The sequence below is a fragment of the Cydia amplana genome, chromosome 9 (assembly GCF_948474715.1).
Source record: "Cydia amplana chromosome 9, ilCydAmpl1.1, whole genome shotgun sequence".
Classification (NCBI taxonomy): Eukaryota; Metazoa; Arthropoda; class Insecta; order Lepidoptera; family Tortricidae; genus Cydia; species Cydia amplana.
Window position 1 is genome coordinate 8,467,168 of NC_086077.1, and position 21,366 is coordinate 8,488,533.

Consider the following 21,366-nt stretch of genomic DNA (forward strand, 5'->3'; position numbering starts at 1 on the left):
TTCCGCCACCGTAAGATAAGGCACTGTAGGCTTGCATGTTGATACGGCGCGTAGTATCCATGCTAATACTCGCGTCATACGGTTGATATTGCTGTGCTTGATAATTAAGTCACTTACGACGTTATTGCCTTGTACCGTCGTGACGTTTGTTTGTTTTGATACTTTGATATCTTCATCGGTAGTATATTTCTCTTCTTGGGGGTTTTCTTCAAATGTAGATAGCCAGGAAGGTCCTGTCCACCACAAGGGATGTTCTTTTAACTGCGTAGCGCTGATTCCGCGACTCGCGCAGTCTGCCGGATTTTCGGCAGATTTGACGTAACGCCAGCAATCCGAAGATGCAATTTCTTTGATAATTTGTACTCTATTTGATACAAACGGCTTCCATCGGTTGATATCACCTTGTAACCACCCTAAAACGGCGGTCGAATCCGTCCAACAGAAAAGCTTGATATTATTTTTTGATAAACTTTCCATAACGTTTTTCAATAATTTGGAAAGTAGCAACGCTGAGCTCAGCTCCAGCCTGGGCAGGGACACAGCTTTCTTGGCTGGCACGAGCTTAGATTTGGCAGCCACTATGGTTATCTTTGGGGGCGTTGAACTTGATCCAGTACAGTCGCTTCGAATAACACTGTAAATGACGCACGCATACGCACGTTCCGAGGAATCACAAAAGGCGTGCAATTCGATCGTGTCCTTTCCTTCGTTTTGTAACCATCTAGGGATTTTCATATGATTGATCTGATATAGGTCTTGCTTGATACTTTTCCACTCGTTTTCAATTGTTTCTGATACTTGATCGTCCCATTTCAAATCTTCTTCTTTCCAGACCGATTGAAATAATAGCTTCAGTTTTGTTGTTGTAGGGCACAACCACCCTAGAGGGTCGAAGATCTTCGAAATGTCTGATAACAGTGAGCGTTTCGTCGTTTTTTCAGTCTGCGACGGTTGTATTTTAAGTTGGAATGTAAATTCGTCGTCTTGAGGGTTCCATCGCAGCCCCAAGGTTTTTTGCGACTCTTGATGTTTGAAATCGAATGATTGTTGTTTTGTGGTGTCTACGCCTTCTAGCAATCTGGGGTTATTTGATGACCACTTCCGTAAGTTGAAACCCCCTGCTTTAAGGAGGTTGATAAGATCCGTTTGCAATTTCTTTGCTGATATGATATCGTGCGTGCCACTTAGAAGGTCGTCCATGTAAAAATCTTGATCCAATATTTTTGCTGCTTCAGGATATTGATGACCTTCGTCGAGAGCCAGCTGTTTTAAAGTCATCATTGCTAAAAATGGTGCGGCCTTTGTGCCATAAGTCACCGTCGTTAAGGCATATTCTCGTAGTGCTTGTTTTGGATGATCTCTCCAAATAATTTTCTGATAAAGTTGATCTTTTTCGTGACACAATATCTGGCGAAACATTTTTTCTATGTCCGCGAGAAAGACAATTTTATATTGCCTCCATCTTAAAATCAATTTAAATAAATCTGATTGTAAATTGGGCCCACTGTACATTTCATCATTCAAGCTGTAACCCGACGATGTAGGTGCTGACGCGTTATAAACAACTCGAAGAGCTGTAGTTGATGATTCAGCGCGTTGCACACAGTGATGTGGTAAGTAGTTGCTAGGTTTTGGGTTGAACATTGATCTTAGGCGTGTGTTGCGGGTTGGCTTCCTCTCGGTTGTCATCTCTGGCAACGTACTGAATTCTGATATTCGCAGATGCGTCGTGGTCCTTCGGATCCGGTTCGAAGGACCAAAAAGATGTACGGGTTGCTTCTCGTACAGTCTTGAGATGATAGTTGATAATGATAACACTGCAGTTTCCACCGAAATAATGATTTATTGATAATATGATAAAATGATACAATTAGCGCCTTAATGAATACACTCCGCGGCGGTCGGGCATGTACTGTCTTAAAATAGGTAATAAGTATATTATGCTATGTGACGGAAAGTGCTGACGGGCGAAATGTTATCCTTTGTACGGACCGTACAGTAAATGAATATAGCATAGCTATAATAACTTAAGTTTCTCTAGTAACTGGCTTGCATTAAGGGGTTACATGGTCCCAATGACCTTCGATCCGATCGGTAACTCTCAATTTGCTCATGATTTCATTGCCTTATCGTATTAAAAATGACGTAGGTACTTTAACAAAACAGAACTCCAAATATCCTTGAAGTTTGCTAGACATAGTGGACTGCTATGGCTTTTATTTATTGATTTTCTTGTCGTACAAGCAGGAAGCACCAGGTTCACTGAGACGTATCTTCTTTCTCGTTTTCACATTGCTGAGGATTACGACGACATTTACTTTGTCTCCATCTCGCGAGGCCAGACTGCCGCAAGCCGACCTCTTCATAGCGTTCTCTACCATCTCACAATGCTCCAACTCGAGCACGTTTGCCATTCATTCCTAAATTGTCCTTCACACTTTTTGAGGCTCCACGTTTCGGTACCATACTGGAATATTGAAAAGACGAGAGCTCGTATCAAGCGCAGTTTAGTTGCACGTCGAATACCTCTGTTCTTCCAGATCTTGTCGAGGTTAGCCTTAGCCATAGCACTCTTAGCCATGCCAGCTTTGCGGCGTATCTCGGCGGTGCAACCACCGGCACTGGTTATCAACCCAAGATATTAGCTCGCTTTTTTGTAATCGCCTTACTTTGGTTTTGAAATTGTTGATCTTAAGACCTCTATAAACTTGCATCTTCAAATTTCTTCAGAAGAGTCGCCATTTCGATGTATTTCTTCTTGTTAATCCCACTAGGAAGGCGACAATAGTAGCACAGTTTGTTACAAGAAATAGCATCGAGTGACATGATAATGTTGCTTTACCCATTTACAGCTTGCACATTTCTACAGTGTTGTTACTCTGTTTCTCTCTTCTCGACATTTTTGGCACACGACTTTTTTTTAGTCAAGGTCTCGTGAATTTTCGCACACCAATGTTCTCAGATGTTTGCTTGACTCCACTACATGAGCCCTGTTTTCTTTGTCTTCTTATGATGGAGCATTCAGCATTCTGCCTTCGCTTCGTATGTGAGGCAATGTGAATTCCCAATTAACAGGAACAAATCCTACTTCATAATTATCGCCCCCTCATCTTTCTTGAGTACTTAGGATTACTCAGTTAATTTACTTGGTGTGTCAAATAGTTTATGCAACTTGGCTATTCTGTTTCATTTAATTAATAATTGATGTACTTATATTTGACAACTGTAACATATATTATACAAAAATCCATATTGTAATCCAAATACCAACTCGGAATAGCTAATTAACAACATTCAAGGTCACGCCGATTTCACGCCGATCATTTATCGGCGGCGGCGGCGTGGCAAAAAAGGCCAGCGGCGGCGGCGCGCCGGCGCGGCGCACACGTCTACTTTCGTAAAACGGGCTCTGGTCACTTTTAAACGTTAGGTTTTAACCATCAGCGGTTTGATAAAGTACGTAAGCTGCAAAGAATCCGCAATTCAATCTTTTAGTTTCTGTGAATTTCCGTACTTCAGTGGTAGCCTGCCGAAGGAAAGAGGTTCCGGACTGACAAGTGACAACAAAATTACGAAAATAAGTTTTTGGCAAAAAATTCATTTTTGGTACAAGCTTTTATCGCTGACTGTACTTTTCTTACGACAGACAACTAATACTCATCGAGACAATTCTAAAAACCCCTAACCAATTAGGTTGCGTTGTTTCATCACAGAGTTCCTATGGCCACCTCCTGTCTCCATCATCAGATCAGCTCGATGGTACCATAATATTGCATTGTCACCCGACTTACATGTGTATGCAAAATTTCAGCTCAATCGGAAATCTGGAAGTGGATCAAATTTAACTTGCAAGATTCCATTACATTACTTAACTTGCAACATTACATACAGATCGACCTAATAAAAACGTGTTAAAAATGTGCTCAGTCTACTTGACCCCTTATTGCATGTAATAAAAATATTTGTTTAAATTCGAACTTTAATAGCTGGCAATAAAGTTGAATATCATATCCGCCAATGCTTCATATTCGTATGCGGTAAAGGGTCAACAACCTTCTTATGATCGCATGGAACTTAGAATAGGGCCGTGTACGACTTGCAGTTTTAGAAATCCTGTGGACAAATGGTAATGACACGCGTTGACCAACCTTGCCGAAGGTCTCCTGGTACAGGGCGGGGATGTCGTTAGGGTGCACGGCGCGGCCGGGCACGGCCTTCAGCAGCTTGAGCAGATCGGCGGTCCAGCGCCGGCCCTGCGCTGCCGCGGAAATGGTGATGATGCGGTATGACCCTGAGCCTAGTACCTGGGAACGGACGAACTCGATAAAATATCTAGGGGAAAATTAAGCCATAAGTGGCAACCCTGAAGTAAAAGTGAATATTGAAGTCCAAATGCGGGTAGTTCGGAAAACTCGCACTTCTTGGAAGGTGTTTGTACTAGCTTTCTTGATAGTATGTAAAACGATAGATTATGCACTTACCACGATAGTGCTGCTGAGCGCGGAAAGGAGTTCAGGTAGCTTCGTGAACCCGTAATCGGCTACGCGGCACTGGCGACCGAAATGATGATGGAAAGCTGGTATCAACCTAAAACCACAATTATGTTTTAAAGAATTGCTATTTCAACTATTCAACTAGATTATGTTATACAAAATACATGTTAACATCCCTATTATTATCACGTCACTGGCGTGAGGCTGTGTTAAGCATTAAAGCCAAGCCACACCAGATTCGTATGCATCACGCTCCAGTTCTGCGCAGTACATTACTTGCGTTGCGTGCCGCATTCATTACAGAACCTACGCAATACAAACAATGTACTGCGATGAGAGCCGGAGCTGTGCTCCATTACGTATACTGTGTGTATCGTCCTTTACCTGAAAGTCGCGGAACTCCCTACACTTATTTTAACCCATGCCGGTCGGCGTCGAGAGTGAAACTGAGCGCGGAGCGTGCATTTGGAGGGGGTTAGCAGTGGCAAGCGTGGCTCACCTGCGATTTCGTCGCGTCGCAACAAGTACTTAAAAGTACATCCGTCCCACACCAATTTTGGTGGCTAGCCATAAGCCGCGCGTGGCGCTTGCGCCACCTAGCGGTCATATCTGTCCTAATCGTAGTTGCGTTTTGTTAGAGAGTGAATCTTCTGTACCTATTATGTAATACACACATACACATACATTTATTGATAAAATTGTACAAATTTTAATACTGTGATAGGTACTCTTATATTTTAGTTTTATTATTATTTTTCTCTTAGTTTATTGTTGTATGCACAAATAGCTCTGTTTTTACTCTGTAGAAAACAATTTGAATTAACATGATGTTAAAATATTTTCATTAAGGAAACTGTAAGTCTAGTTTTAAGAAAATTTCCAGTGTTATATATAACTATAAAAGACTGTTTGTTTCTTAAATAAATAAATAAAATAAAATAAAGTAATCTGTGGCAGTGAACATAACCACAGTACTGACTTGCTGAAGGGTATGCAGCAGCGCGGCGCGGCGCGCAGCAGGTCCACCAGCTCGCGCTCGAACAGCGCCAGCATCGGCTCCAGCGCCGGCGCCGTGCGCGGCCGCTCGCGCTCGCCGCTCGACCGGGAACTAGAGCCTGGGTATGACAGTTACAAGTGATACAATAACCACGGTACTGACTTGCTGAAGGGTATGCAGCAGCGCGGCGCGGCGCGCAGCAGGTCCACCAGCTCGCGCTCGAACAGCGCCAGCATCGGCTCCAGCGCCGGCGCCGTGCGCGGCCGCTCGCGCTCGCCGCTCGACCGGGAACTAGAGCCTGGGTACGACAGTTACAAGTGATACAATAACCACGGTACTGACTTGCTGAAGGGTATGCAGCAGCGCGGCGCGGCGCGCAGCAGGTCCACCAGCTCGCGCTCGAACAGCGCCAGCATCGGCTCCAGCGCCGGCGCCGTGCGCGGCCGCTCGCGCTCGCCGCTCGACCGGGAACTAGAGCCTGGGTACGACAGTTACAAGTGATACAATAACCACGGTACTGACTTGCTGAAGGGTATGCAGCAGCGCGGCGCGGCGCGCAGCAGGTCCACCAGCTCGCGCTCGAACAGCGCCAGCATCGGCTCCAGCGCCGGCGCCGTGCGCGGCCGCTCGCGCTCGCCGCTCGACCGGGAACTAGAGCCTGGGTACGACAGTTACAAGTGATACAATAACCACGGTACTGACTTGCTGAAGGGTATGCAGCAGCGCGGCGCGGCGCGCAGCAGGTCCACCAGCTCGCGCTCGAACAGCGCCAGCATCGGCTCCAGCGCCGGCGCCGTGCGCGGCCGCTCGCGCTCGCCGCTCGACCGGGAACTAGAGCCTGGGTACGACAGTTACAAGTGATACAATAACCACGGTACTGACTTGCTGAAGGGTATGCAGCAGCGCGGCGCGGCGCGCAGCAGGTCCACCAGCTCGCGCTCGAACAGCGCCAGCATCGGCTCCAGCGCCGGCGCCGTGCGCGGCCGCTCGCGCTCGCCGCTCGACCGGGAACTAGAGCCTGGGTACGACAGTTACAAGTGATACAATAACCACGGTACTGACTTGCTGAAGGGTATGCAGCAGCGCGGCGCGGCGCGCAGCAGGTCCACCAGCTCGCGCTCGAACAGCGCCAGCATCGGCTCCAGCGCCGGCGCCGTGCGCGGCCGCTCGCGCTCGCCGCTCGACCGGGAACTAGAGCCTGGGTACGACAGTTACAAGTGATACAATAACCACGGTACTGACTTGCTGAAGGGTATGCAGCAGCGCGGCGCGGCGCGCAGCAGGTCCACCAGCTCGCGCTCGAACAGCGCCAGCATCGGCTCCAGCGCCGGCGCCGTGCGCGGCCGCTCGCGCTCGCCGCTCGACCGGGAACTAGAGCCTGGGTACGACAGTTACAAGTGATACAATAACCACGGTACTGACTTGCTGAAGGGTATGCAGCAGCGCGGCGCGGCGCGCAGCAGGTCCACCAGCTCGCGCTCGAACAGCGCCAGCATCGGCTCCAGCGCCGGCGCCGTGCGCGGCCGCTCGCGCTCGCCGCTCGACCGGGAACTAGAGCCTGGGTACGACAGTTACAAGTGATACAATAACCACGGTACTGACTTGCTGAAGGGTATGCAGCAGCGCGGCGCGGCGCGCAGCAGGTCCACCAGCTCGCGCTCGAACAGCGCCAGCATCGGCTCCAGCGCCGGCGCCGTGCGCGGCCGCTCGCGCTCGCCGCTCGACCGGGAACTAGAGCCTGGGTACGACAGTTACAAGTGATACAATAACCACGGTACTGACTTGCTGAAGGGTATGCAGCAGCGCGGCGCGGCGCGCAGCAGGTCCACCAGCTCGCGCTCGAACAGCGCCAGCATCGGCTCCAGCGCCGGCGCCGTGCGCGGCCGCTCGCGCTCGCCGCTCGACCGGGAACTAGAGCCTGGGTACGACAGTTACAAGTGATACAATAACCACGGTACTGACTTGCTGAAGGGTATGCAGCAGCGCGGCGCGGCGCGCAGCAGGTCCACCAGCTCGCGCTCGAACAGCGCCAGCATCGGCTCCAGCGCCGGCGCCGTGCGCGGCCGCTCGCGCTCGCCGCTCGACCGGGAACTAGAGCCTGGGTACGACAGTTACAAGTGATACAATAACCACGGTACTGACTTGCTGAAGGGTATGCAGCAGCGCGGCGCGGCGCGCAGCAGGTCCACCAGCTCGCGCTCGAACAGCGCCAGCATCGGCTCCAGCGCCGGCGCCGTGCGCGGCCGCTCGCGCTCGCCGCTCGACCGGGAACTAGAGCCTGGGTACGACAGTTACAAGTGATACAATAACCACGGTACTGACTTGCTGAAGGGTATGCAGCAGCGCGGCGCGGCGCGCAGCAGGTCCACCAGCTCGCGCTCGAACAGCGCCAGCATCGGCTCCAGCGCCGGCGCCGTGCGCGGCCGCTCGCGCTCGCCGCTCGACCGGGAACTAGAGCCTGGGTACGACAGTTACAAGTGATACAATAACCACGGTACTGACTTGCTGAAGGGTATGCAGCAGCGCGGCGCGGCGCGCAGCAGGTCCACCAGCTCGCGCTCGAACAGCGCCAGCATCGGCTCCAGCGCCGGCGCCGTGCGCGGCCGCTCGCGCTCGCCGCTCGACCGGGAACTAGAGCCTGGGTACGACAGTTACAAGTGATACAATAACCACGGTACTGACTTGCTGAAGGGTATGCAGCAGCGCGGCGCGGCGCGCAGCAGGTCCACCAGCTCGCGCTCGAACAGCGCCAGCATCGGCTCCAGCGCCGGCGCCGTGCGCGGCCGCTCGCGCTCGCCGCTCGACCGGGAACTAGAGCCTGGGTACGACAGTTACAAGTGATACAATAACCACGGTACTGACTTGCTGAAGGGTATGCAGCAGCGCGGCGCGGCGCGCAGCAGGTCCACCAGCTCGCGCTCGAACAGCGCCAGCATCGGCTCCAGCGCCGGCGCCGTGCGCGGCCGCTCGCGCTCGCCGCTCGACCGGGAACTAGAGCCTGGGTACGACAGTTACAAGTGATACAATAACCACGGTACTGACTTGCTGAAGGGTATGCAGCAGCGCGGCGCGGCGCGCAGCAGGTCCACCAGCTCGCGCTCGAACAGCGCCAGCATCGGCTCCAGCGCCGGCGCCGTGCGCGGCCGCTCGCGCTCGCCGCTCGACCGGGAACTAGAGCCTGGGTACGACAGTTACAAGTGATACAATAACCACGGTACTGACTTGCTGAAGGGTATGCAGCAGCGCGGCGCGGCGCGCAGCAGGTCCACCAGCTCGCGCTCGAACAGCGCCAGCATCGGCTCCAGCGCCGGCGCCGTGCGCGGCCGCTCGCGCTCGCCGCTCGACCGGGAACTAGAGCCTGGGTACGACAGTTACAAGTGATACAATAACCACGGTACTGACTTGCTGAAGGGTATGCAGCAGCGCGGCGCGGCGCGCAGCAGGTCCACCAGCTCGCGCTCGAACAGCGCCAGCATCGGCTCCAGCGCCGGCGCCGTGCGCGGCCGCTCGCGCTCGCCGCTCGACCGGGAACTAGAGCCTGGGTACGACAGTTACAAGTGATACAATAACCACGGTACTGACTTGCTGAAGGGTATGCAGCAGCGCGGCGCGGCGCGCAGCAGGTCCACCAGCTCGCGCTCGAACAGCGCCAGCATCGGCTCCAGCGCCGGCGCCGTGCGCGGCCGCTCGCGCTCGCCGCTCGACCGGGAACTAGAGCCTGGGTACGACAGTTACAAGTGATACAATAACCACGGTACTGACTTGCTGAAGGGTATGCAGCAGCGCGGCGCGGCGCGCAGCAGGTCCACCAGCTCGCGCTCGAACAGCGCCAGCATCGGCTCCAGCGCCGGCGCCGTGCGCGGCCGCTCGCGCTCGCCGCTCGACCGGGAACTAGAGCCTGGGTACGACAGTTACAAGTGATACAATAACCACGGTACTGACTTGCTGAAGGGTATGCAGCAGCGCGGCGCGGCGCGCAGCAGGTCCACCAGCTCGCGCTCGAACAGCGCCAGCATCGGCTCCAGCGCCGGCGCCGTGCGCGGCCGCTCGCGCTCGCCGCTCGACCGGGAACTAGAGCCTGGGTACGACAGTTACAAGTGATACAATAACCACGGTACTGACTTGCTGAAGGGTATGCAGCAGCGCGGCGCGGCGCGCAGCAGGTCCACCAGCTCGCGCTCGAACAGCGCCAGCATCGGCTCCAGCGCCGGCGCCGTGCGCGGCCGCTCGCGCTCGCCGCTCGACCGGGAACTAGAGCCTGGGTACGACAGTTACAAGTGATACAATAACCACGGTACTGACTTGCTGAAGGGTATGCAGCAGCGCGGCGCGGCGCGCAGCAGGTCCACCAGCTCGCGCTCGAACAGCGCCAGCATCGGCTCCAGCGCCGGCGCCGTGCGCGGCCGCTCGCGCTCGCCGCTCGACCGGGAACTAGAGCCTGGGTACGACAGTTACAAGTGATACAATAACCACGGTACTGACTTGCTGAAGGGTATGCAGCAGCGCGGCGCGGCGCGCAGCAGGTCCACCAGCTCGCGCTCGAACAGCGCCAGCATCGGCTCCAGCGCCGGCGCCGTGCGCGGCCGCTCGCGCTCGCCGCTCGACCGGGAACTAGAGCCTGGGTACGACAGTTACAAGTGATACAATAACCACGGTACTGACTTGCTGAAGGGTATGCAGCAGCGCGGCGCGGCGCGCAGCAGGTCCACCAGCTCGCGCTCGAACAGCGCCAGCATCGGCTCCAGCGCCGGCGCCGTGCGCGGCCGCTCGCGCTCGCCGCTCGACCGGGAACTAGAGCCTGGGTACGACAGTTACAAGTGATACAATAACCACGGTACTGACTTGCTGAAGGGTATGCAGCAGCGCGGCGCGGCGCGCAGCAGGTCCACCAGCTCGCGCTCGAACAGCGCCAGCATCGGCTCCAGCGCCGGCGCCGTGCGCGGCCGCTCGCGCTCGCCGCTCGACCGGGAACTAGAGCCTGGGTACGACAGTTACAAGTGATACAATAACCACGGTACTGACTTGCTGAAGGGTATGCAGCAGCGCGGCGCGGCGCGCAGCAGGTCCACCAGCTCGCGCTCGAACAGCGCCAGCATCGGCTCCAGCGCCGGCGCCGTGCGCGGCCGCTCGCGCTCGCCGCTCGACCGGGAACTAGAGCCTGGGTACGACAGTTACAAGTGATACAATAACCACGGTACTGACTTGCTGAAGGGTATGCAGCAGCGCGGCGCGGCGCGCAGCAGGTCCACCAGCTCGCGCTCGAACAGCGCCAGCATCGGCTCCAGCGCCGGCGCCGTGCGCGGCCGCTCGCGCTCGCCGCTCGACCGGGAACTAGAGCCTGGGTACGACAGTTACAAGTGATACAATAACCACGGTACTGACTTGCTGAAGGGTATGCAGCAGCGCGGCGCGGCGCGCAGCAGGTCCACCAGCTCGCGCTCGAACAGCGCCAGCATCGGCTCCAGCGCCGGCGCCGTGCGCGGCCGCTCGCGCTCGCCGCTCGACCGGGAACTAGAGCCTGGGTACGACAGTTACAAGTGATACAATAACCACGGTACTGACTTGCTGAAGGGTATGCAGCAGCGCGGCGCGGCGCGCAGCAGGTCCACCAGCTCGCGCTCGAACAGCGCCAGCATCGGCTCCAGCGCCGGCGCCGTGCGCGGCCGCTCGCGCTCGCCGCTCGACCGGGAACTAGAGCCTGGGTATGACAGTTACTTGTGATACTATAGTGTAAAGTAAGTTATAAATTTCAAGTGAATAAAACCTAGGGATGTACTGACTAGTCGGGAAAGTCGACTATCCGGCCTCATTTGACCGACTAATCGCCGACTAGTCGGCAAAAATTGCCGATTACTCGGCACTTTATATGTGACAGAAAAACAGGGCTAAAAGAAATAAACAGCAAATATTTACCATACGCTTTTCACCTATTTTACCCAAATTCCTATTTAGGGTGCTGACGAAAATTTTTGTTCGAATTATTGACCGTGTGGTCGCTTTCTTATGTTCGATTGTCGTATGAAATGAAATATAGCCTTAGGATTTATTTTTTATTTTTAGCGTTAAGCTGGCCACACACACTAGGTTTTGCGTGTCGGTTTTGCTTGTGCAAGCAAAACCAACAGGCACGACCGAGTTCCATAGGGCACACACACGTAACGACAAACCTGCACAAACTCTCAGTTCAAACCATCATGGCACCGGTAGCGGTCGTTGACGTCGACGAAATAGCGCTATTAGGTTTATATTTCGTCAGCCATGCACGCATACAAACCATGAATCCACTCCACACTTAAAAAATAATAAAACTGGCCAAGTGCGAGTGGGACTCGCGCACGAAGGGTACCGTACCATTATCTATAAAAACGGAAAAAAAAATCATGGGAGCCCCACTCCGACTCGCACTTGGCCGGTTTTTTAGTATTTGTTGTACTAGAGGCAACAGAAATAGATCATCTGTGAACATTTCAACAGTCTAACTAGCATACTTCATGAGATACAGCCTAGTGACAGACGGACGGGCGGACAGTGGAGTCTTAGTAATAGGGTCCCGTTTTACCCTTTGGTTACGGAACCCTAAAAATCTACTAAAAATCCTCTACAATTGCATTTCGTTTGCGAGACGACATTGTTGCACAGTGACTTGCGACCTATCCCCTCGGCAATCACTGGATAACTGAAGCCTATCAAGCCTGCCAGCCACACACGTTCAGTTATGCCTGCGCAAGCGAAGTGCGCAAGCACAACCGACAGGCAAAAAATATAAATTTTGATATTTTCAATTTTGCTTGCGCAGGCAAGGAGTTTGCTTGCGCAGGCAAGAAGTCATGTCATACACACGTTCAGTTATGTAGTAAGTAAACTGTGCAGGCATAACCATCGGTTATAACCTAGTGTGTGTGGCCGGCTTTACTATAATATGATGAATAGCGTGACGAAAGGAGTAAAACGGTTGTTTTTTAAGTGCATCTGAACTGAACTTAGACGAAACTAATGATCTGGCCGGCTAGCCGACTAGTCGGCCGACTAATCGGCCATCCCAGCGCCGATAAACACACACACACTAACACATAGCAATAAACACACTGATTACTGATTAGTCGGCTTGTCGGCCAAATCAATAAAACCGCAGACAAAATGAATATTATGTGGCACTTGGAAAAGAATTTTCAGGACATAAATATACACTGTAAGAACAGGACTCACTGAGATCGTGTTGCGGCTCCTTGCGCACTAGATGGCGCGAGGGCGCGTCGCGTAGCTCCACGCCCGCGGCGCCGTGCAGCAGCAGAGGGCCTACCGCGAACCACGTTCGACGTGTTGCCTCCCTGTCAGACTTACGTACGAACTTACAAGTGCGACAGAGAGGCAACACGTCGAACGTGTTTCGCGGTAAGCCCTCAGCTCCAGCGGCACCCCGCGAGTCGCGTCGTACGAGAACGAACTAAATGCCACCTAGTAGCATTCCACATTGTAAGAACAGGACTCACTGAGATCGTGTTGCGGCTCCTTGCGCACTAGATGGCGCGAGGGCGCGTCGCGCAGCTCCACGCCCGCGGCGCCGTGCAGCAGCAGCTCCAGTGGCACCCCGCGGGTCGCGTCGTACGAGAATGAACTAAATGCCGCCTAGTAGCATTCCACATTGTAAGAACAGGACTCACTGAGATCGTGTTGCGGCTCCTTGCGCACTAGATGGCGCGAGGGCGCGTCGCGCAGCTCCACGCCCGCGGCGCCGTGCAGCAGCAGCTCCAGTGGCACCCCGCGGGTAGCGTCGTACGAGAATGAACTAAATGCCGCCTAGTAGCATTCCACATTGTAAGAACAGGACTCACTGAGATCGTGTTGCGGCTCCTTGCGCACTAGATGGCGCGAGGGCGCGTCGCGCAGCTCGACGCCCGCGGCGCCGTGCAGCAGCAGCTCCAGTGGCACCCCGCGGGTAGCGTCGTACGAGAATGAACTAAATGCCGCCTAGTAGCATTCCACATTGTAAGAACAGGACTCACTGAGATCGTGTTGCGGCTCCTTGCGCACTAGATGGCGCGAGGGCGCGTCGCGCAGCTCGACGCCCGCGGCGCCGTGCAGCAGCAGCTCCAGTGGCACCCCGCGGGTAGCGTCGTACGAGAATGAACTAAATGCCGCCTAGTAGCATTCCACATTGTAAGAACAGGACTCACTGAGATCGTGTTGCGGCTCCTTGCGCACTAGATGGCGCGAGGGCGCGTCGCGCAGCTCGACGCCCGCGGCGCCGTGCAGCAGCAGCTCCAGTGGCACCCCGCGGGTCGCGTCGTACGAGAATGAACTAAATGCCGCCTCGTAGCATTCCACGAAACTGAAATACGAACAAGTCATAACCAAATTATGTACTAGGTTCTAAGAAAGCTTGCTCGAATGGAATGAACGAAACTTTAATTGTACGAGTGACACTGTACTGTAACTTCTTGTATCACTATCATTACATAGTATAAAACAGTCGCTTCCCCCTGTCTGTATGTATGGTTATGTAATGTGGCAAATGTCCACTTTCCGTGTTTAGCAGTAACGCTTTGGTTTACTGCGACATAAACGCATATTGCTTGTGTCAGCGCAACCTAACGTGTATAAAACAATAGGCATTTAGAGAATAAAGGTTCAGAATGTTCTTATACTATCACACATCAGGTGTTTAACTTCCACTAACTCCTCACCCGACTCTGCTCGTCAATATACTTACCATAGAAGGAACCTATAATATCTGATGGCGACCCAGACCAGTGAACCAACAAGGAACTAACACTCAAGAAAGAAGGAAAAATCAAGCAAGAAAAAAAAAGAAGAACCACTTTTTCAACACCAATCCACGCAGTCAGAACCAACCAGCTTATCAAGAATCAAGAAACAACCTGAGAAGAACCAACCAACATCAAAAAGCGGAAACCGCGTTAAGAAAAGAAATTAAGAAGACCGAAGAGCGCTGTCCAGGGTATCCCGGCTCGCAAATCAAGAGGTGTCCAGGGTTATCCCGGCCCATTTCAAGAGGAGTCCAGGGTTATCCCGGCCCACTAACATCGTCGTAAGCAGAGCCAGCCATAGGAAGCGTCAAGCGAGCGCCACATGGAAATGCCAGCTCGCCAGGCCACGCCAGCAGCAGCAAGAATGGCGTACGCGAACTCGCACCGGACCGGACGAAGACGAAGCCGAGGACGGCCAGCCACGCAGCACTAGGATGTAATCTCTAACCCACCATGTAATTAATTTTTTTTAATTTTTTTTTTCTCTAAAAGCCAGCATTTTCCAAAACAGTAATATTTAAATCATTCATAATTATTAAAGGTTGTCGCTAAACTCAATTTCGTTTCGAGCATAAAAATTTTTCATAAGAAGTCATAATATAATATTAAATATAAAAGTGTCGAATAGTGTCCTCAATCATGTATGTTGCAATTTGCAGCGCGTGCCACACGTTGTGCGCACGTCGACAGAAAACTTAACTAGGCCGCGAGACTTTGCCGCGAGTTAGAATATTTTAATAAGCGATGAATGAAATTTGATACATCGCATAACGATTAAATAATTAACAACTCAATTCAATAAAATTATTTAATTGTTTCTTAGTAATGATTGATACTTTAGCTACGTGTCGGACTGATCACCTGATATACAGCGAAAGTTTGATTTATTACATCGTTTTTTTTTAATTTTGGAAGTTAAATAATAATGTTTATTTTATAGAAAGCTTACAGTACGGTACAAGTTTGAAAGTTTTAAGGAGTTTAGGCACATTTATTTATAAAATGTGACCTTATAGCTAGAGCACTAGTCCTTCGTACTTGATCATAGTGTGATATACAGTATCCTCCGTGAAAGTTGTAGGAGACTTATTGTCTTAATGTATTTGTGTCTCTAGGTACAGGCAGAGCCGTACAGCCTGGCCTGATATGCCATTTTATAGAGTTGATAAAGGGTGACCATGCCCTAGGTGTTTATTGAAGAATTGCTATGGATAGCATTGATAGGTGAAGGGTGCGCACAGAGGCGCAACCCAGTTATGCCCTTGATCATAGTCGACCTTATAGGTGTCCGTGAAAGGCTTAACATTTAATACGGCATTAGTTTATTTTATTATCAGAATTATGGGAGATACCGTAACTATAAACAGCGAGAGTGAATATTTTAAAGTTGAATACCAATTGTTTCTAAATGTTTTAAAGTTGAATAGTAAATGTTTTAAAGATGAAGAGTAGGTAAATGTTTTAAAGAAGGAGATTTATATTTTATGAGAAAAGGAAGTAAATTAATATTTTAACGTTTCAGAGATAATAACATTTTAAGTGAAGATAATATTTTCTTATTAACGATATTTTTTTACAAGGACTACGACATTAATACGACACATAAAATCAAGTTAAGTAAAGATTGTTTCCATTATACCTATACAATTTATTAACATATTTTTTTATTGATATCAGAAAAAATTGTAAACAAGTAACATGCGTTTAAATTTTTTCTTCTGCCACCCCGGCGGTGAGAGGAACTTTCGGGGGAGGTGTAATGTGGCAAATGTCCACTTTCCGTGTTTAGCAGTAACGCTTTGGTTTACTGCGACATAAACGCATATTGCTTGTGTCAGCGCAACCTAACGTGTATAAAACAATAGGCATTTAGAGAATAAAGGTTCAGAATGTTCTTATACTATCACACATCAGGTGTTTAACTTCCACTAACTCCTCACCCGACTCTGCTCGTCAATATACTTACCATAGAAGAAACTTATAATATCTGAGTTAGATCTTTAAAACTAAAGTGTCATTCTATGGAACTTGCTAACTTTGTAAACAAAAGTCACTATTAAATTGACATTCAGAGACAATTTTAATATGCCGGTTTGTTTACATAGTTAGCAAGTTCCATAGAATGACACTTTACGCAACGGATTTTTTTTAATAGATAGAGTGGTTCAAGAGGAAGGTTTATGTATAATCTGTTAACCCGTGTGAAACCGGGGCGGGTTGCTAGTAAACAATAACTAGAACACCTATTCTTATTGAATCCTCATTTAGACCATATACTCGCGTAAAGACAGAGACAAAATACAAAAATTAATTCCTACACTAACCTTAATAAAGGCAATTTTCCTCCGTGGCTGTCCAGCAGCGCTAGAGTATTCTTCGCCAGCACAGAGATCTCCATAAACACGGGCTGCAGAATCCTACTCCCGTCCTCGTGTCCCGTGCTCAGTCCACCGTGGATGTGACACTTCCACGGGGCCTCCTCCATATCCAGCTCCGTGACAGGCGTCAGGTCCGTCAGTTGGACGAGCCGCCCGTAGCCTTCGTGGATTATAACGGTGTCTTTAAGCCGGGCTATGTCGGACGTGGTTAGCGCACAGCAATGGCGGCTGGCGTAGGCGTCCCTCAGCCGGAGCAGGGGCAGGGCGTGGTTGGTGTGGTCGAGCAGGATGGCGCGCAGCCGGGCGCGCAGCACGTCCTGGTTGGGCGCGACGCAGGGCCGGCCCAGCGCGAGCTCGAGCCGGCGGCCGCTCCACGCGTTGTCGAGCCGGCGCTTGTGCACGCGCGCGATGGCCAGCCGCGCGTCCCACTCCGAGCGGAGCACCAGGGTGGCTATGGGGCCGTCGTTGTACACCCACACCATCACTATCAAACAAAAATAAAATGTTTAAAATCGTACATAAAATCAAATTTTGGGAAATGCGCTGATAAAATGAGATGAACATTATTTCATATGTTATCATCATCTTCCTCGCGTTGTCCCGGCATTTTGCCACGGCTCATGGGAGCCTGGGGTCCGCTTGGCAACTAATCCCAGTAATTGGCGTGGGCACTAGTTTTTACGAAAGCGACTGCCATCTGACCTTCCAACCCAGAGGGTAAACTAGGCCCGTTTAGGGATTAGTCCGGGTTCCTCTCGATGTTTTCCTTCACCGAAAAGCGACTGGTAAATATCAAATGATATTTCGTACATAAGTTCCGAAAAACTCATTGGTACGAGCCGGGGTTCGAACCCGCGACCTCCGAATTGCAAGTCGCACGCTCTTACCGCTAGGCCACTAGCGCTTATTATATGTTATAATTATTATAAAATATATACACTAAAATTCAGTAGAAAAGAGGTGGAATAATTGTGACTGCATTCCAATTGTCTCATACCAATTTCATGTAACAATTAGTTTTGCCTATTAATGAAAAGTAGCCGACTTGACTGCTCCTACCCTATGTAAAATTAGCATTTATGCATTTATGCTATGTAGCATTTTTTGTAAAATTTGCATGTCGTTTTATGCGACTGAATACTGTACACCACTTAACAGAACAACACCTATGTATTTTAGAATTAAGTATTCTTGCAAATAAAAAATCTTTTATCTTTATGTACATTATTGTCTGTATTTACAATATAAAATTAGAAAGATTTATATTTTTTACATTTTATTATACTTTAATCAAAAAGGAAGCTAAATCATCCCAGGAAAAAAAATAGACTTACCTTTGACAACGGGGACGTACTGGCTGAATAGTTTAGTGAGCATGGCCTGTATGACGGCCGGGTCGAAGGGCGGCAGGTTGGTGACGGTGGCTGTCGCGGGCGCGGCTGTCGTCGCCGCTGTTGCTGGACGAGAAAAATAGACTCACCTTTGACAACGGGGACGTACTGGCTGAATAGTTTAGTGAGCATGGCCTGTATGACGGCCGGGTCGAAGGGCGGCAGGTTGGTGACGGTGAGCTCGGCCGTGGAGTCCTCGGCCTCGCTGCTGGGCTCGCTGAACGAGGCCGACGAGTTCCACGGCGACGCGGCGCGGCTCTGGCTGTCGCGGGCGCGGCTGTCGTCGCCGCTGTTGCTGGACGAGAAAAATAGACTCACCTTTGACAACGGGGACGTACTGGCTGAATAGTTTAGTGAGCATGGCCTGTATGACGGCCGGGTCGAAGGGCGGCAGGTTGGTGACGGTGAGCTCGGCCGTGGAGTCCTCGGCCTCGCTGCTGGGCTCGCTGAACGAGGCCGACGAGTTCCACGGCGACGCGGCGCGGCTCTGGCTGTCGCGGGCGCGGCTGTCGTCGCCGCTGTTGCTGGACGAGAAAAATAGACTCACCTTTGACAACGGGGACGTACTGGCTGAATAGTTTAGTGAGCATGGCCTGTATGACGGCCGGGTCGAAGGGCGGCAGGTTGGTGACGGTGAGCTCGGCCGTGGAGTCCTCGGCCTCGCTGCTGGGCTCGCTGAACGAGGCCGACGAGTTCCACGGCGACGCGGCGCGGCTCTGGCTGTCGCGGGCGCGGCTGTCGTCGCCGCTGTTGCTGGACGAGAAAAATAGACTCACCTTTGACAACGGGGACGTACTGGCTGAATAGTTTAGTGAGCATGGCCTGTATGACGGCCGGGTCGAAGGGCGGCAGGTTGGTGACGGTGAGCTCGGCCGTGGAGTCCTCGGCCTCGCTGCTGGGCTCGCTGAACGAGGCCGACGAGTTCCACGGCGACGCGGCGCGGCTCTGGCTGTCGCGGGCGCGGCTGTCGTCGCCGCTGTTGCTGGACGAGAAAAATAGACTCACCTTTGACAACGGGGACGTACTGGCTGAATAGTTTAGTGAGCATGGCCTGTATGACGGCCGGGTCGAAGGGCGGCAGGTTGGTGACGGTGAGCTCGGCCGTGGAGTCCTCGGCCTCGCTGCTGGGCTCGCTGAACGAGGCCGACGAGTTCCACGGCGACGCGGCGCGGCTCTGGCTGTCGCGGGCGCGGCTGTCGTCGCCGCTGTTGCTGGACGAGAAAAATAGACTCACCTTTGACAACGGGGACGTACTGGCTGAATAGTTTAGTGAGCATGGCCTGTATGACGGCCGGGTCGAAGGGCGGCAGGTTGGTGACGGTGAGCTCGGCCGTGGAGTCCTCGGCCTCGCTGCTGGGCTCGCTGAACGAGGCCGACGAGTTCCACGGCGACGCGGCGCGGCTCTGGCTGTCGCGGGCGCGGCTGTCGTCGCCGCTGTTGCTGGACGAGAAAAATAGACTCACCTTTGACAACGGGGACGTACTGGCTGAATAGTTTAGTGAGCATGGCCTGTATGACGGCCGGGTCGAAGGGCGGCAGGTTGGTGACGGTGAGCTCGGCCGTGGAGTCCTCGGCCTCGCTGCTGGGCTCGCTGAACGAGGCCGACGAGTTCCACGGCGACGCGGCGCGGCTCTGGCTGTCGCGGGCGCGGCTGTCGTCGCCGCTGTTGCTGGACGAGAAAAATAGACTCACCTTTGACAACGGGGACGTACTGGCTGAATAGTTTAGTGAGCATGGCCTGTATGACGGCCGGGTCGAAGGGCGGCAGGTTGGTGACGGTGAGCTCGGCCGTGGAGTCCTCGGCCTCGCTGCTGGGCTCGCTGAACGAGGCCGACGAGTTCCACGGCGACGCGGCGCGGCTCTGGCTGTCGCGGGCGCGGCTGTCGTCGCCGCTGTTGCTGGACGAGAAAAATAGACTCACCTTTGACAACGGGGACGTACTGGCTGAATAGTTTAGTGAGCATGGCCTGTATGACGGCCGGGTCGAAGGGCGGCAGGTTGGTGACGGTGAGCTCGGCCGTGGAGTCCTCGGCCTCGCTGCTGGGCTCGCTGAACGAGGCCGACGAGTTCCACGGCGACGCGGCGCGGCTCTGGCTGTCGCGGGCGCGGCTGTCGTCGCCGCTGTTGCTGGACGAGAAAAATAGACTCACCTTTGACAACGGGGACGTACTGGCTGAATAGTTTAGTGAGCATGGCCTGTATGACGGCCGGGTCGAAGGGCGGCAGGTTGGTGACGGTGAGCTCGGCCGTGGAGTCCTCGGCCTCGCTGCTGGGCTCGCTGAACGAGGCCGACGAGTTCCACGGCGACGCGGCGCGGCTCTGGCTGTCGCGGGCGCGGCTGTCGTCGCCGCTGTTGCTGGACGAGAAAAATAGACTCACCTTTGACAACGGGGACGTACTGGCTGAATAGTTTAGTGAGCATGGCCTGTATGACGGCCGGGTCGAAGGGCGGCAGGTTGGTGACGGTGAGCTCGGCCGTGGAGTCCTCGGCCTCGCTGCTGGGCTCGCTGAACGAGGCCGACGAGTTCCACGGCGACGCGGCGCGGCTCTGGCTGTCGCGGGCGCGGCTGTCGTCGCCGCTGTTGCTGGACGAGAAAAATAGACTCACCTTTGACAACGGGGACGTACTGGCTGAATAGTTTAGTGAGCATGGCCTGTATGACGGCCGGGTCGAAGGGCGGCAGGTTGGTGACGGTGAGCTCGGCCGTGGAGTCCTCGGCCTCGCTGCTGGGCTCGCTGAACGAGGCCGACGAGTTCCACGGCGACGCGGCGCGGCTCTGGCTGTCGCGGGCGCGGCTGTCGTCGCCGCTGTTGCTGGACGAGAAAAATAGACTCACCTTTGACAACGGGGACGTACTGGCTGAATAGTTTAGTGAGCATGGCCTGTATGACGGCCGGGTCGAAGGGCGGCAGGTTGGTGACGGTGAGCTCGGCCGTGGAGTCCTCGGCCTCGCTGCTGGGCTCGCTGAACGAGGCCGACGAGTTCCACGGCGACGCGGCGCGGCTCTGGCTGTCGCGGGCGCGGCTGTCGTCGCCGCTGTTGCTGGACGAGCAGCCCGAGCGGTCCAGGTTCGCGGAGCCTGTTAAAAAAAAATAACTGTAATAAAACACCGCACATAACTACATTTTTCTAGAATATGAATGTATCTTCTGCTGCTAAATCGGTCAGGATGTGGTTCTAACTGTCCGACTCGTCAAAGTATCCAAAGTTGTGGCAATCAAAATGATGCTTCTAGAACAGCTTCCTTGTTATTATAGTGAATTTTATTACATCGAATGTATAAATAAATTATCATTAGACAAACCCCTTATGAGGATACAATGTAACCGCTGCCTCTC

At 52.8% G+C, this 21,366-nt stretch overlaps 1 protein-coding gene across 1 annotated transcript in view; it reads right to left on the bottom strand.

Moving 5' to 3' along the window:
• LOC134651045 (meiosis regulator and mRNA stability factor 1) overlaps positions 1 to 21,366 on the bottom strand; it is a 48,292-nt gene that overhangs the window by 12,540 nt on the left and 14,386 nt on the right. Inside the window, exons 9-15 of the mRNA XM_063506025.1 lie at positions 20,865 to 21,107; positions 16,583 to 17,120; positions 13,661 to 13,819; positions 12,828 to 12,838; positions 11,053 to 11,188; positions 4,482 to 4,587; positions 4,149 to 4,304 (exon numbers count right to left, since the gene is read on the bottom strand). Coding sequence (XP_063362095.1) covers positions 4,149 to 4,304; positions 4,482 to 4,587; positions 11,053 to 11,188; positions 12,828 to 12,838; positions 13,661 to 13,819; positions 16,583 to 17,120; positions 20,865 to 21,107 — 1,349 coding nt within the window. The remainder of the gene's footprint in view (positions 1 to 4,148; positions 4,305 to 4,481; positions 4,588 to 11,052; positions 11,189 to 12,827; positions 12,839 to 13,660; positions 13,820 to 16,582; positions 17,121 to 20,864; positions 21,108 to 21,366) is intronic.